The sequence below is a fragment of the Diceros bicornis genome, chromosome 4 (assembly GCF_020826845.1).
Source record: "Diceros bicornis minor isolate mBicDic1 chromosome 4, mDicBic1.mat.cur, whole genome shotgun sequence".
Taxonomy (NCBI): domain Eukaryota; kingdom Metazoa; phylum Chordata; class Mammalia; order Perissodactyla; family Rhinocerotidae; genus Diceros; species Diceros bicornis.
Window position 1 is genome coordinate 21,744,703 of NC_080743.1, and position 13,884 is coordinate 21,758,586.

The window sequence follows — 13,884 nt, forward strand, 5'->3', positions numbered from 1 at the left end:
CTTATGCTGTTGGCAGACACAGGAATCTTTTGTGGCACATTGACAGTGTTTTGGTAATGATATGATGGTGTTGTCCTTTAAGAAAACTCACCACATACATATTAAAACTTAAGTAAGGGAAAGGTCTTTTACTTGACAAAAATATCACTCTATTAAAAAAGTCAGCTGCGATTAAAAAAACATCAAATTTCTTTAATTATTTTAAGATAAAAATAAATGTATAAATTAGATTTATGCACAATTTTTAAGAAAGACATTTAATGGATTAAGCAAATTTTAACAAATTTATAATGGGGCTTGCACACTATTTCCATTTCAAAAGACTAAAGTGAGATAGGAAAGTACAAGGAAAAGCAAACTTTTAAAAAGTAAGTTGGACTTCTATTTCTGGCAGTATGATGAACCATATCCCATAGATGGCTTTTCTGATAAAAACAACTAAAGTGCTGGAATTGAAATATTAAAAAAATTTTCTGGTTCTTATTTTCTCTTTTGTCATTTTCTTCTATACCAATTCACCCTCTTTTTCTTTTCCTTCCTCACCTCATTCTTTTATAGGAGAAACCAGGTCATTTGTCCTAGTGACTATCCTACATTCTGGATTTGGCTGATTGCATCCTTGTGTATCATCGAACATTAAATTGTTCCTTTATTCTTTGTATTTTCAGAAAATGGATAGTTTCATGTAGATGCTTAATTAGATTCTTGTCCAATTTTTTTTTTTTTGATAGGACCAACGCAGAGATGGGGCTGTACTTCTATGGCATCACATCATGAGGGACATGACTGACTGTCACATTTTGAGTGATACTAGAATGATCGCGGGTTCAGGTGGTATCAGCCTGATTCCTCCGTTATAAAGTTCCCCATTAAGCTTTCATATAATCGTTTGAACATCCTTTGATGACCATTGCACAGTTCCATTATTTTATTAGGAATCTACATTTATTGGCTAGAATTCTAAAAAGAAAAACTTTCCTCAGTCAAGTATTTGGTCTACTTGAAACAGAATTTATAAAGGAAAGACAGGCTAAATGCTTGAGTCTTTCCCTCACATGCCAATTATCAGAGTAATGAGTTGGCGTCCCAGCCACTTACAATAATGACCAATATGCTTTTTAAAAAAACTTCATTATCCACTAATGAGTCAAAGAATAAATCATAATGGAAATCAGAAAACATTTAGAACTAACAATAACAAAAATATTCATATTAAAACAGGAAGGATTCAGCCTAAAGCAGTTGGAGGGAAACTTCTATAGCTTTAAACGCTTACATGAAGACGACGAAAGGTTCAAAATCAAAGAGATAAAATTCCAACTCAAAACGTAAGAAAAAAAGAACAGAATAAAAACAAAGAAAGTTGAAGGAAAGAAATAAAGATAGAAACAGAAAGAGGAAAGGAAACGTACAAGAGAGAGGGTTTAACAAAGACAAAAGCTGGTTCTTTGCAAAGATTCACAAAATTGACAGACACTTGGCAGGAAAAAAAGAGAAGGTACAAATAAACATTATGAATGAAAAGAGGACATGGCTATAGCTGCTGGGAAGCTTAAAACTGATACTGAGAAGATATGAATAATTTTATACCCAACATTTGGAAAACTTACATAAAATAGAAAAAATCTTAGAAAACAGAACTCATCAAAGCTGACTCAGAAAAACCTAAATAGTCATAAAATCATTACAGAAATGAAATTAGTTTAAAGTCTCCCCACAAAGAAAGTGCCAGGCCCACAGGGCCTGTTTATAGCTAAGGTCTACCAAAGTTCAAGGAATTTACAATTCAAATACTACTGATTTTAGTGAATAGAAGAATAGGAAATATTCCCTAATACATTTTATGAGGTTAACATAACTCTTTTACCAAAGCCAGACGAGGATAAAAAGAAAGAAAAATTACAGGCCACAGAAATAGAAGTCTTAAACAAAATATTAGCAAACTAAATCTGTATTAAAGATCTAAACTGTCTTAAAAAGAGAACATATCATGAGCAAGTTTGATTTCACCCCAGGGATGCAAGACTGGCCAAATATCAGAAAATCAATTAACGTAGTTAATCACATGAACAGGTTAAAAAAGAAAATCATATAATCATCTCATTGAAGCAAAAAAGTTTACTCTATCACCTGAAATTCCATTTCTAGGTGTTTACTATAGAGGAAATCTTATACATGTCCCCAGGAGACATACACAAGAATGTACACAGCAGCCCTGAAAGTAATCGACAAAAACTGGAAAACACTCAAATACGCATGAGCAGTAAAATGAGTAAATATATTGTGGTATATTCTTACCAGGATATACCACACAGCAGTGAAAACGAGTGAGCTACAGCTGCACGCATCCAATTAGATCAAAAGCAGAAAAATCACACCAGAGTTCATACAGCAGGACCGCAATCAAATAAAGCTATAAAACCAGCAAAACTAAACAAAATATAATTTAGGAATATACATATTGAGGTAAAACTCAAAGAAAGACAAGGCAGTGATTAACACAAAATTCAGTGCAGTGGTTACCTCAGGCTGGGAGGAGGGAGAGGTTGGGACTGGAGGACCACCTGGGGCTTCTGGGGTCCTGGCAATGTGCTATTTCTGAAGCCAGGTGGTGGGCCCAGGTGTTCCTTTTATAATTGGTCTTTAATTGTACATAAACATTTTATAACTCTTTTTTATATGCTCCATAGTTCATGAAAATAAATAAATAAAAGTAGATGTAAGTTGATGTTGTCTATTTAAGAGAAATAGGATTGAAACAACTGCTGCTAGTAGCTGCTCGCCTGACTGACAGATTTCCCAGTGGAACCAGAGTTGGAAAGCTGCTTTCGTTCTGTCCGTTTCCTGATGAATTATTAATGAAGCTCTGAATTACAGAAGGAAGAGGACAGGGAACACATGGAAAGCTTTACAGATTTTGTTTCTTACCCAGCTCAGCTTAATCCAAAAATTGAGTGGTGGTGGTAATACTATATTGTGTATGTAATTAATGCCACTTGAACTGTACATTTAAAATGGTTAAAATGGCAGATTTTATGTGATATACATTTTACCAAAATAAAAAAAACAAATTGAGAAGTAGGAAATAAAAGGCAGGACCAGACATTGGGTGTGAATGAGGTGCCAAGAAGATAAAGATCTTAATATCCCAATGCCATCTCAGTTTCGAATAAAATAACTTTTAAGACATTAATGTAAGTATTGAATACTACAAAAAAAGGTTTACAGTTAGTGTCAAAGGCAAGCCTCGATGCTTAGTACCTAATTAGAAGCTGGGGCAAAAGCATTAGGCTTCAGATGCTAGGCAAAGACCTTTGATCAAAGGAAGAAATTCCTAGTATAGGTAGTACCATGACACTGAAAAGATTTTAGGGAATCTTTTCAGCTCAGCTGTTAAGATAACTACATGGCTGTGAACACAGCTTGTTTTAAACCATACTTCAAATATTATCAGTACCTGCTTAGAACAAGTTATTTATTATATGGTTATGTTCCGGTAAAAAAGAGTTTTATTGTAAGGAAGTGTGATTTACACATCTAGCTTTTCACAAAAGCCTATTTTATAAGAGAAACAGGCTGTTGTTCTGTGTTGCTAAAAAGAATGAAAGTGCCATCAATGGGAGACACAAAGAATATTCTAAGGGGAACTTACTAGGCAGATTCAGAGAATGCCTGAGTCTGCTTGGTCATAACCGGAGCTGAAAATGCAGCGTAGGCCTTCCTGACTCCTTGTTCTGTGTTCTTATGGCTCAATGCGTATGCACACCAACCTCAGAGGCAGGCCACTGCCTATGTCAGTGGTAGCACAGGTTGTACAGTGCACAACTCCAGGGGATACTATGCACACAACCTATGATAAGAATGGCGCCCCCTGGAGCTCGGCAACACAACGGCCCCACCCATAGGTATGTGACACTGAGCAAGGAACTATTCAAACGTCACAGGATAAATACTCCTCCTCCTCCAAGAACATTAATTATATCAAAATATAAGTAATACAAAACATTTTTATACTAAAATTAAGACTGTATTTTGTCTATATACACAGGATTCAACATAAAATTCACATCAGCTAAAATGTTAGACTTCCAAGAAGCTTCGTGCTTTCAGTGGGCCATTTGGGGCTACCTTCCCAAACACCTGGCGACCAGCCTCTGCTGTTAGGGCTACATCTGTGAAACAGGTATTTATTCTCTGACATTTAAGGGAAAATAATCTCTCACTATAAATTAAAAATTACTATTGCTTGTCGCGCTTATCAGTATAACTAGAATAAATCTGGGGATCCAGATTTTAGCACATGACTTTATGAAACAATAATAATATGATCATAAAGAGTTGAAAAGGTTAAATGCTAAAATATCATTTCTTTGGTAGTTATAACATACCCATTGTAAAAACTGATTCCAGTTAGATCAATAATAATATTAGCTGTTTATATTTTGTTGAGTTCTGCTATTATTCATCTGGCATGAAGCCTAGTCAATTTGCATTAAAATTATTTAAATTCATCTTGCCATCTGGGAAGAAAATTATTTGTAAATGACACATCTTGAATTCAGAATCTTTAAATATAGACCAGGTATACTGTCACACAATGCAAAACCATGCAACCTATAAACTCAGAGGAAGATAGTAGACACAACCTACAAAATGACATGTATATACTGATAACATTCTTGTAAAAATATGCAAATACACATATACAAAAGGACATACACCCAAATATTGAAACGATTATCTTTGAATGAAAGGTCATTTTTGTTTTTTTCTCTTTTGTGCTTTTCTGTATTTTCCAAATTCCCTGCACTTAGCATTTTTTACTTTGGTAATTAAAAAAAAAAAAAACACTGTAATTAAACAAGTGAATGTAAGCCAAGTGTTAAAAATATTTTTGGATAGAAAAAAGTAAATATAATTATACCTGTGAATAGGACATCTCCACCATCTAAGGTTGCATTTTCATCTTTCATCTCTACTATATTGAGCTGAAGTTTTTCTAACGCTTCTTTCACCATGTCAACCTGTTGAAAATAAAATGATTCAGATTAATATCCTACCATTTTGTAACAGGAAAACCAATCATCTAAAACTTCTGAAGACTGAATCATGCTCCCATGTACACACATACACGCACACCCTTGTGAATATATAAATATACATAGTATGGTTTGGACTAGCCATGATCATTTCCAAGAGAAGAAATTACCTATTAGAAATTGTCCATTTTGTCCCCTTCTGATCTAAGCTCAAGTCAGTATTATAGTCCCTTTTCCTGTTGGAAGGCTAACTAATTAGGACACTGCTGGAGGCTGACTAGTTAAGACACTATTGAAGGCTGACTAGTTAGGACACTGTTGGAAAGGTGACTAGTTAGGGCACGTGAGTCAAGAAAGGTGGGAAGGCAGAACACCCAAACCTCTTACCCTTGCCAGAAAGTACAGGACTTAATTTTAAACCTTAAGTCATCAGTCAGTCAGAATTGTACGCACACAGAGTAATATGTGGAAGGAATAGCAATAAAAATAATCAGTAACTTGAAATCTTAGCCCACAGGACAGTCATTGCTTTCTATTCAAACATTTTCTAAAATGTCAGAACATCTAAAGCTTCTCTGTAAATCTGAACTGTTATTTAAAGTTAACCTAGGTCCCTAGAGGTGATTAACAAATACAATAATTGTAATCAAACCCAAAAATATTTGAAAATGAATTTCAGGGACTTTCTATGATTCCAGGGTAGAGTCCGAAGCTCAGAGAGATTCTAGGCTGACCTACGGAATACTTCCAGTGAGGTTTACTTTAATACAAGAAAAAAAATTAAGGCATAACAAACGCCCTTTAAAGTTTACAATTTAATCCAAGTCCCTCTAGTAGCTCAACAGAACAATTTAAATATTTCTGAAGGTCTGTGTAATCTTTAACATGATAAAGACACACACGGAGAAGACATGAATAGGGGCTAAGGGAAAAACAAGAGATCACATGACACTGGGAAAAGCAGGTAGTTCTGCCAAAATACAGCATGCCCAGTACACAGGGTGAATTGTCAATGAAGAGTTTAGGAGACAAAAATATAGCTGAGTAACTTCTAAAGTAATAAAAATACAGAAATAGGTTGACAACAAACCTGACATTCATGCAGTCAAAAAAAATTAGAGAGGACACAAAATAAAATAAATACATCATCTCATCCTTGTCCTGGAACTCATGTAAAAATTCCATGAACCAGAGTGACTCAGAATAATAAAAAATTATTTCCATGGACGAAATAGTCTTAATGTTGTAATAAATGCATCTAGTGACCTCTTTTAATAGCAGAATAGGTTTTCCTATGTAATGGGAAGTGGAATTGTTGCTATAGCATAAAAAGGAAGCAAAACAACATTTACCGTGACTTACTGGGCTACAGTGAAAATGCACAACTGTTTCCTCCTGGCGTGTGCTTCTGTGTCCATGGAAAATTCACTGAGTTTAGAGGGAGAGCATGGGAACTGAGCGACTGTTACCTTTTGTTTCTATTACAAATGCTACTGCTTCTATTATAATTTAACATTTCAAAGATTACTACGAATTCAGTAATAACATGTACTTTGGTCTGAAAAGTTTATATGCAATATCTCAACTCAGGAACCTTATTCAACTCTTAAGAGTTTAAAGAGAACAGAAGTAGGGAGACTAATATATATGCCAGTTTCAGAAACATTGCACTTCTTTAAAAGTCCTATGTCTTTCAAATTAAAGTTTTAGAGGATAAAATGCTTGTGGTTTCTTAAAAGTTAAAACAGCTGCACTGACACGAAAAAACTGGCTTTTGTGCAAGGGCAGTACTTTTTAAAAAATATTCAGTCACATCTATATAAACAAAGTCATCAGGATAGGATACCACAAACAGTGATGATACTATATTACTTTCAGAGTTAAGGGTGTAGACAAGTTTAAAATATTTTAAAACTCAAGTAAACAGTTTTGAGATTTGCAGTACCATACGGCATCAAATTGGCAACGTTAACCACAGGGAAGTTTCTGGAGAAGAAACAAGAGAGGCTGAATCCGGAGACTGTCCATTGAGAACTGCATGCTCTTGGCACAAGGGTTCCATGAAGCAGACAAACTCAGCTGCAAACAGGGCCCGGCATTGCCCTGACACACGGACCCACAGCAAGCCAGCTATTCAGGCAGTCAGAACACTAAATATAACTATAAAGTGGAATTTTTGCAGGAAAAGGTCCAAACCATGAGCCTTCAAGAGACTGCCCATTCTGCAGTTACATAGCCATGGTTAATGTTGCCTTAATCAACTTCCAAGAGGAAAAAAAAAACCCCAAACAACACACCCACCTTTCACTGAGACACTAACCTTGCACAGTGGAACTTAGCATTACTCAGGGTGGAGAGAAACCGTCAGAACAAACAGTATTAATTCCAAAGGCTGAGTTGAATGGGTCAGTTTAGCCCATGAAATTAGAAATCAGAAGGGTAAATTAGAGAAATGACCTTAATTAATGAAAAATTTAACTACATAATTTTCATACTTTAAAGATTTACAAGAACTTTCTTCCTTCCCTTTTCACGCTACATGCATTTTGTTTCATTTTTTTACTTTTACTCCCATTTCTTTTTGCCCCATCTTTTCTCCTCCCACCCTTTGCTACAGGTTCCTTCCCTGACCACAGCAGGTTCAGACCACCTCTGCTGCTTCCAGTCATCTAACCCACACGTCCTTCTCTGCAAGAGCTGGTACTAACTTCGAGATAATTCTTCCCTTCCTCCCCCCAAGCCACCCTTTCTTTTTTTTTTTCCCCTGGAGTACTAATGTCAAAAAATGTAGAGTTGTTGGGGTTAAACATTCACAGTCACTTCACTGGGAACGTCTGTATAACGTAGTGTTATGATCAAGGGCCTGGGATTCAAATTCTAGCTCTGCTACTTATTAGCCAAGTGACCTTAGGTTGTCGAACTTTCTGAGCCTCATCTTTCAAAGTTTTCTCATCTTTTTTTTGAGGAAGATTGGCCCTGAGCTAACATCTGTGCCAGTCTTCCTCTATTTTGTATGTGGGATGCTGCTACAGCACGGCTTGATGAACGGTGTGTAGGTCTGGACCTAGGATCTGAACCCATGAACCCCAAGCCCCTGAAGGGGAGCGCGCAAACTTAACCACTATGCCGGCCCCAAAAGTTTTCTCATCTTTAAAATGGGTGTTTAGTCATAATAGTACCAACTTCCTAGGCTCCTCCTGATCATTAAATACACGTAAAACACAGCACATAGCAATTGCTCAATAAATATTGGATATGACTTTTACTATTTTGATGAATACCAGCTTGTATGCACCTAGCGACAAATATTTGTACTATGAAACTGACCCACAAGAGAAAGCTGTTGATTTTTCTTACATTTGGACAAGTTTCCTGTGTTTTACTACCCCTTTGACAGATTCCATCTGCTTTCCAGTGAATTAAAAATTATAGTCTTTTCTGCAAAGCCAATGTAAAGTTAGAGCACATACATCGAGGGCACATTTAAATTTAAATCATTCCAATTTGATTTCCTTCCAGGTCCTGTCAGGCTATGTGGTAGATGTCTTGTATAATCTCTGCTTTGAAATAGCCCTCTGGAGGTACTATGTCAGGTGGCAAGTGGGCCTGTCTGGTAAGATGTTCCACAGGACTCAAAACAGTGTCAGCCAAGATGATATAGAAGGATTACAGTTACTGAAGACATTAACACTCGAAAGGACCCAGAAAGTCTAAAGAATTCCCTCTTTTTCTCAATGCCTGGTCTGCTTTTCTGTTCTACTCTCTTCTTACCTTCTTTTATGGCTCTCATTTCTGTTCCCTCATTTATCCTGTCGTGTTTACATCATCATTGTGTTTTCTCATTTCACTCTTTTTGGGTTCTCATGGTGAATGGAAAGATCCGGGGATTTGAATACAGGCTCTATCACTTATTAGCTATGTGACTTGGAACGAGTTAACCTCTCTGAGCCTTAGTTTCCTAATCTGCAAATGGGATAACGTTTTTTCTCTAACAGGGATTATGTGAGTAACAAATAAGCTAATACACACAAATCACCTAGTTTAGAGCCTGGAACATTGTGCTCAAAACCAGTAGTTGCTGGTGTCATTATTATTTTGCCTTAACTCCGTGCTTGGTTTGGATTCTGGCTACCTCTCAAAAAGAAATAAAGGATAAAAACATACTCTTTTCAGCATTAAATAAAACATCTTTTGATTTCAGCTCTCCTTTTCTTCTTGCAAAATCTCCCCCAAACCCCAAATACCAAAACAGATATATAAAACCTTATACATTTTTATGGGGAAGCTATGTGTATTCATCACAGCTTGCAATAGCACTGTAATTAGTTTAATATTCTTTATTAGGATGTCAATATTTTCCAGATGGCCCTGTCCAGAGTTGACTTTTGCTGAATACTTTCAACACTGCCCAGCGTGAATGTTCCACATCTTCACTTTGGATGTTGTGAATGTGCTCATGAGGCCTGATAAACAGTTCTGTGCTGTGGCTCCATTAAGAACCCGCACCAACCTCTGTTTGCCAAGCTGCATTCCTGTAGCTGCTTCTGCTCAATGGGCTGCCAGATGTTAGGACTACAAACAAGGCCCTTGGTGTTGGCTTGCCTGTGGCCAACGTGTCTCAGTCCCCACAGTTCTGCCAAGCACTGGGAGCCGTGCTGTCAACACTACCACCACTACATTTTCAATGCCCATTTAAAAGTTCCGAGTCCCTTTATAACTCACCATATCACAAGAGCTCTAAAATTACAGTGCTATCCTATTCATACTCTTATCTAGCTCTAAAGAGCTGAATAGCAGCAACATAGCATTGCGGATAGTGAGATGGTTTCATTTTCTCAACTTGTCGCTGATTTTGTTTTGCCTTTTAATGTTAAGTGTGACATGTAGATAATGCTGAGGAAGCCACTCAAGAAGCTGATGTGATGTCTCTAGCACATCAAGGCACAGCTGGCTTGGAGCTCGCTGAGGCATCAAAGTTACACTGTGTTGTCTCTGGTCACTCTCAAAGGCCACATTTCATTTGTTGATGCCACCTTAATGTTCTTTGTTAATCTGCACATCTTTGGTTACTGTGGCCACTTGGACTAGTACATCTGGCTGATTTTACAATACTTAATATCTGTATCATGCTTTCACATATATTTTATCATTTGATCAACATTTCAGTTCAACAAGCACTTAGTTAATGCCAACTCTTTTTTTTTTAAACCAAGCTACAAAGACTAAAAAAACAAAAACAAAACACAGTCCCCGCCCTTGGAATGGGGGCAGATAGACTTTGTGAATATATAGTGACAATAAAATGGAATATTTGTTGTGATGCTCACAACAAATCAAAAAATAGAAAGGGTAGGCATTAGTATGCCCATTTTACATGAGTAAATTGAGGCTACGGGAGGTTGACTTATTGGCCGAGTCAAGCCTCCTGAGCCCATCCCCATGTTCATGTTCATGTTCGCTACACTGCATGATTACGATTCCCCTGAGGTCTCATCACGGAGCACAGCTCACATCAGAATTGGAGCTCATACCTTCTGCTTTCCAACTCTGTACATTTAAGACCACTAGGTATTACAAGATCTTATGCCAAGGTGACTTTGGATTCTATGATCTCTTCATATCAGAGATGAATGACATTTCGTATACAAGGACCTTAAGATACTAAGGTGCAGTGTGATTAAAACGGTAAGTATACGAATAGAATGTATGAATCACATCAGGAATGTTCACCATGGAAGGCCTGAATATTAATTACTATCCTTTAACTTTGGGATGCCTTGGGTTTGTTCAGTGGTTCATTTCTCAACTTTTCCACATTTGCTGATTAAATTACTAAAACTAACCAAAACTACCCCCCCCCAAAAGGATCAAAGAGTGGTTTAACACGATAAATGACTCGGTCTTAAAAATTCCTAAATAAAAACATATTGGAATCCTCTTCTATACTCTAATTTGAGGACAAAGCTCTTAGAAGGAATTTAGTTAGCAATGATAATAGCAAACACTTACATATATGTGCCAGACACTCTACTAAGAACTTATATTTAACTTATCTAACCCTCATAATCTGATGAAACAAGTAAAAACATTATTTCTGTCTTACAGATGAGGAAACTGAGGCAGGGTAGGTGACTTACCCAAGATCTTACAGAGCTGAGCTCTGCACTTAGTTTTGCTCTGAAGTTTCCTATACAATTTGTCACTCACAAAAAGATAATTTAGATATCTATTACGCAGTCAAATGAAAATAAACGTTAGAAGGACTGTGAGATCTATAACACTCTTAAAAACAGATTATGTTCCCTTTAATTTATTTGTTTGAACAAAAATGTGGACTCAGACATTCTGGAGGAATGGAGGGACAAATGTTACAAATTACAGCAATCTAAACTTAGGTTTGGTTTCTAAAGATCCAAAATTCTGCTTTCCCAAGCATACACAAACTAAAGCTAATGAATTTTGGGAGCCACTACTTCATTCTCCCAATTTCTAGATCAGATTATGAAAAGGAGCTATTTGTGAAAAAACCTTTAAACAGTCAACAATGTATTTTATTTACAGTGAGATTACAAAAGCATATAGACATGTAGACACACTCCAAACCAATTCAAAAAATCTGGAAAGATGAGAAGGGTTTCTACCACACTGAGAAGTATGGTAGGCAGAATTCTAAGATGGTGCCCAAAACTGCCCCCCCCCCATGTACATGCTATGTGCAAATCTCTCCCTTTGAGTGTTGGAAGGACCTGTAAATATTTTAGGACATCACTCCTGAGATTAGGTTACATTTCATGGCACAGGTAAAGATATTTTACAGATGTAATCAAGGTCCCTAGTCAGTTAACTTGAGTTAATCAAAATGAAGATTATCCTGGGTGGGCATGACCTAATCAGGTGAGCCCTTAAAAGAGAGTTTAAAGGTCGGAGATGGAGGAAGTCACAGAGATGTTCTCCTACCAGTCTGGAAGAAAGCAAAAAGCCATGCTGTGAACTGCTGATGGAGGGGACCTACAGGTTAGCCTCTAGGAACTGAGAGCAACTCTCAGTCAACAGCCAGCAAAAGACAGAGACCTTAGTCCTACAATCACAAGGAACTGAATTCTGCCAACAACCTGAACGAGCTTGGAAGAGGACCTGAGCTCCAGATGAGAACACAGCCCAGGCAACAACCAGGCATGCCGTGTCCAGACTTCCAACCTAAAAAACTTGTGAGATGTTCTAAGCTGCTATGTTTATGGTAAGCTGTTACGCAGCAATAGAAAACTAATACAGAAAGCCCCATTTTAAACAGATTTTATTTTTACAAAAGGTATTTGTAAAGGCCTTTGGTCTGAAGCAAAAAAGGTGAACTAAATATTCATTTCCAAGTTGTTTGTTCAGAATATGGTACACCAGTTCTTAAGATGTTCCTAAGAAATTCCCAAGAAAAAAATGTTTTAAATGAGTTTGGGGTCCCAGACCCACCAACTTCCTTAATCCATTATTTACTGAAATGTTGTGCAGTTATATTTTAAAATGCATAAAACAAGTTACAATATTGTTTTTTTTAGTTACTAATCTAATACATGCTCATAAAAATCAAAATGACAAACATATGTATGTAAATAGTAATACAAAAAAAAAAACATGCCTTGGGATACCCTAATCTTATTCTCAGGTTCATTCATTTAGTAAATATTGAGTGTCTATTGTGAGCTAGACACCATGCTAGACAGTGGTCAGTGGCCATCAAAAAGTAGACATGACCCCTGCTGTACAGTGCCCTTAGAGTGACAGACATTAAACATTCACACAAGTCAATATACAGTTACACATTATAAGGGCTATGAAGGCAAACTACAATGTGCTTTGAGACCTCAGATAGAGGGCATCAAAGAAGGTCACTTGGAGAAAGTAACATTTAAGCTAAGATATCAAAACGTAAATAGTAGTTATCTATTCCTGCTGGTGGGTTATCTGGAATTCTTCCGTAGAAACAAAAGGGCTTTCTGGATGATCTTCAGATCATAAACAGCTCATCTTCGTCTATGAAAAATTAATGAAGGGTTTACTGTATTAGTAGAATGTTCAATAGAACTAGAAATTATTTAATACATTAAAATCTTCAAAAGTTACCAGAGTCAAGTAAATGTTATTAATCCTGTAATTATTCTGGGAACTCATGATATTTACAGGATGGTCAACGTGTGTGAAAGTTTTAGAATCCCTAGTTCATCTTCCTCTTATTGAACTTTTATAATAATAACTGATACATGAATAAGATCTCTTGAAACATTTCCCACAGACTATTAAATATCCATTGCATGTTTTTCTCATTGATTTCTTGGATTTCTAAACTCTGGTTTATTCTACTGACAAGTTCCAAAAATTAACCAGAATATTTAGCATATTGGTTTCCATATTTATAAGATAAGGGGGCAGAGCTTAAAAATGAAGTCATTTCCAGCTCTGGATTTCTGAGAGTTGTAGTCTCAAAACAATTTTTGGCATTCATAAATGTGACTCTAACTGTAATTCTATTTCCCTCCCATAGAGTTTACTGAAAACCTCACAGATGGTTATTCATGAGTAAAATATTTTGGAGTTTAACTAAATTCAATCAGAAGCAAGAGGCTGGGTAAATGGATGGGGAAAGAAAGGACAAAACCAAAAGTGGATTAAAAAAATCTGAGAGGGATGGGAACCCTTAGAGGTGAACAGAAGGATTCTGCTGCAGTGGGAGAAACCATGTCTAGAAAACAAGGTATGTGAGCATCAACTGAACACTAACTTATGATACTTATGTTTTGTTTTGAGTAACCCCAGGGACTGCTAATTACCTGCGAACAGTAAGAATAATTATACT

The 13,884-nt window shown here is 36.6% G+C and overlaps 1 protein-coding gene across 1 annotated transcript in view; it reads right to left on the reverse strand.

Moving 5' to 3' along the window:
- Positions 1-13,884, reverse strand: part of DDAH1 (dimethylarginine dimethylaminohydrolase 1) — a 134,813-nt gene that overhangs the window by 33,653 nt on the left and 87,276 nt on the right. Inside the window, exon 2 of the mRNA XM_058538414.1 lies at positions 4,925-5,024. Coding sequence (XP_058394397.1) covers positions 4,925-5,024 — 100 coding nt within the window. The remainder of the gene's footprint in view (positions 1-4,924; positions 5,025-13,884) is intronic.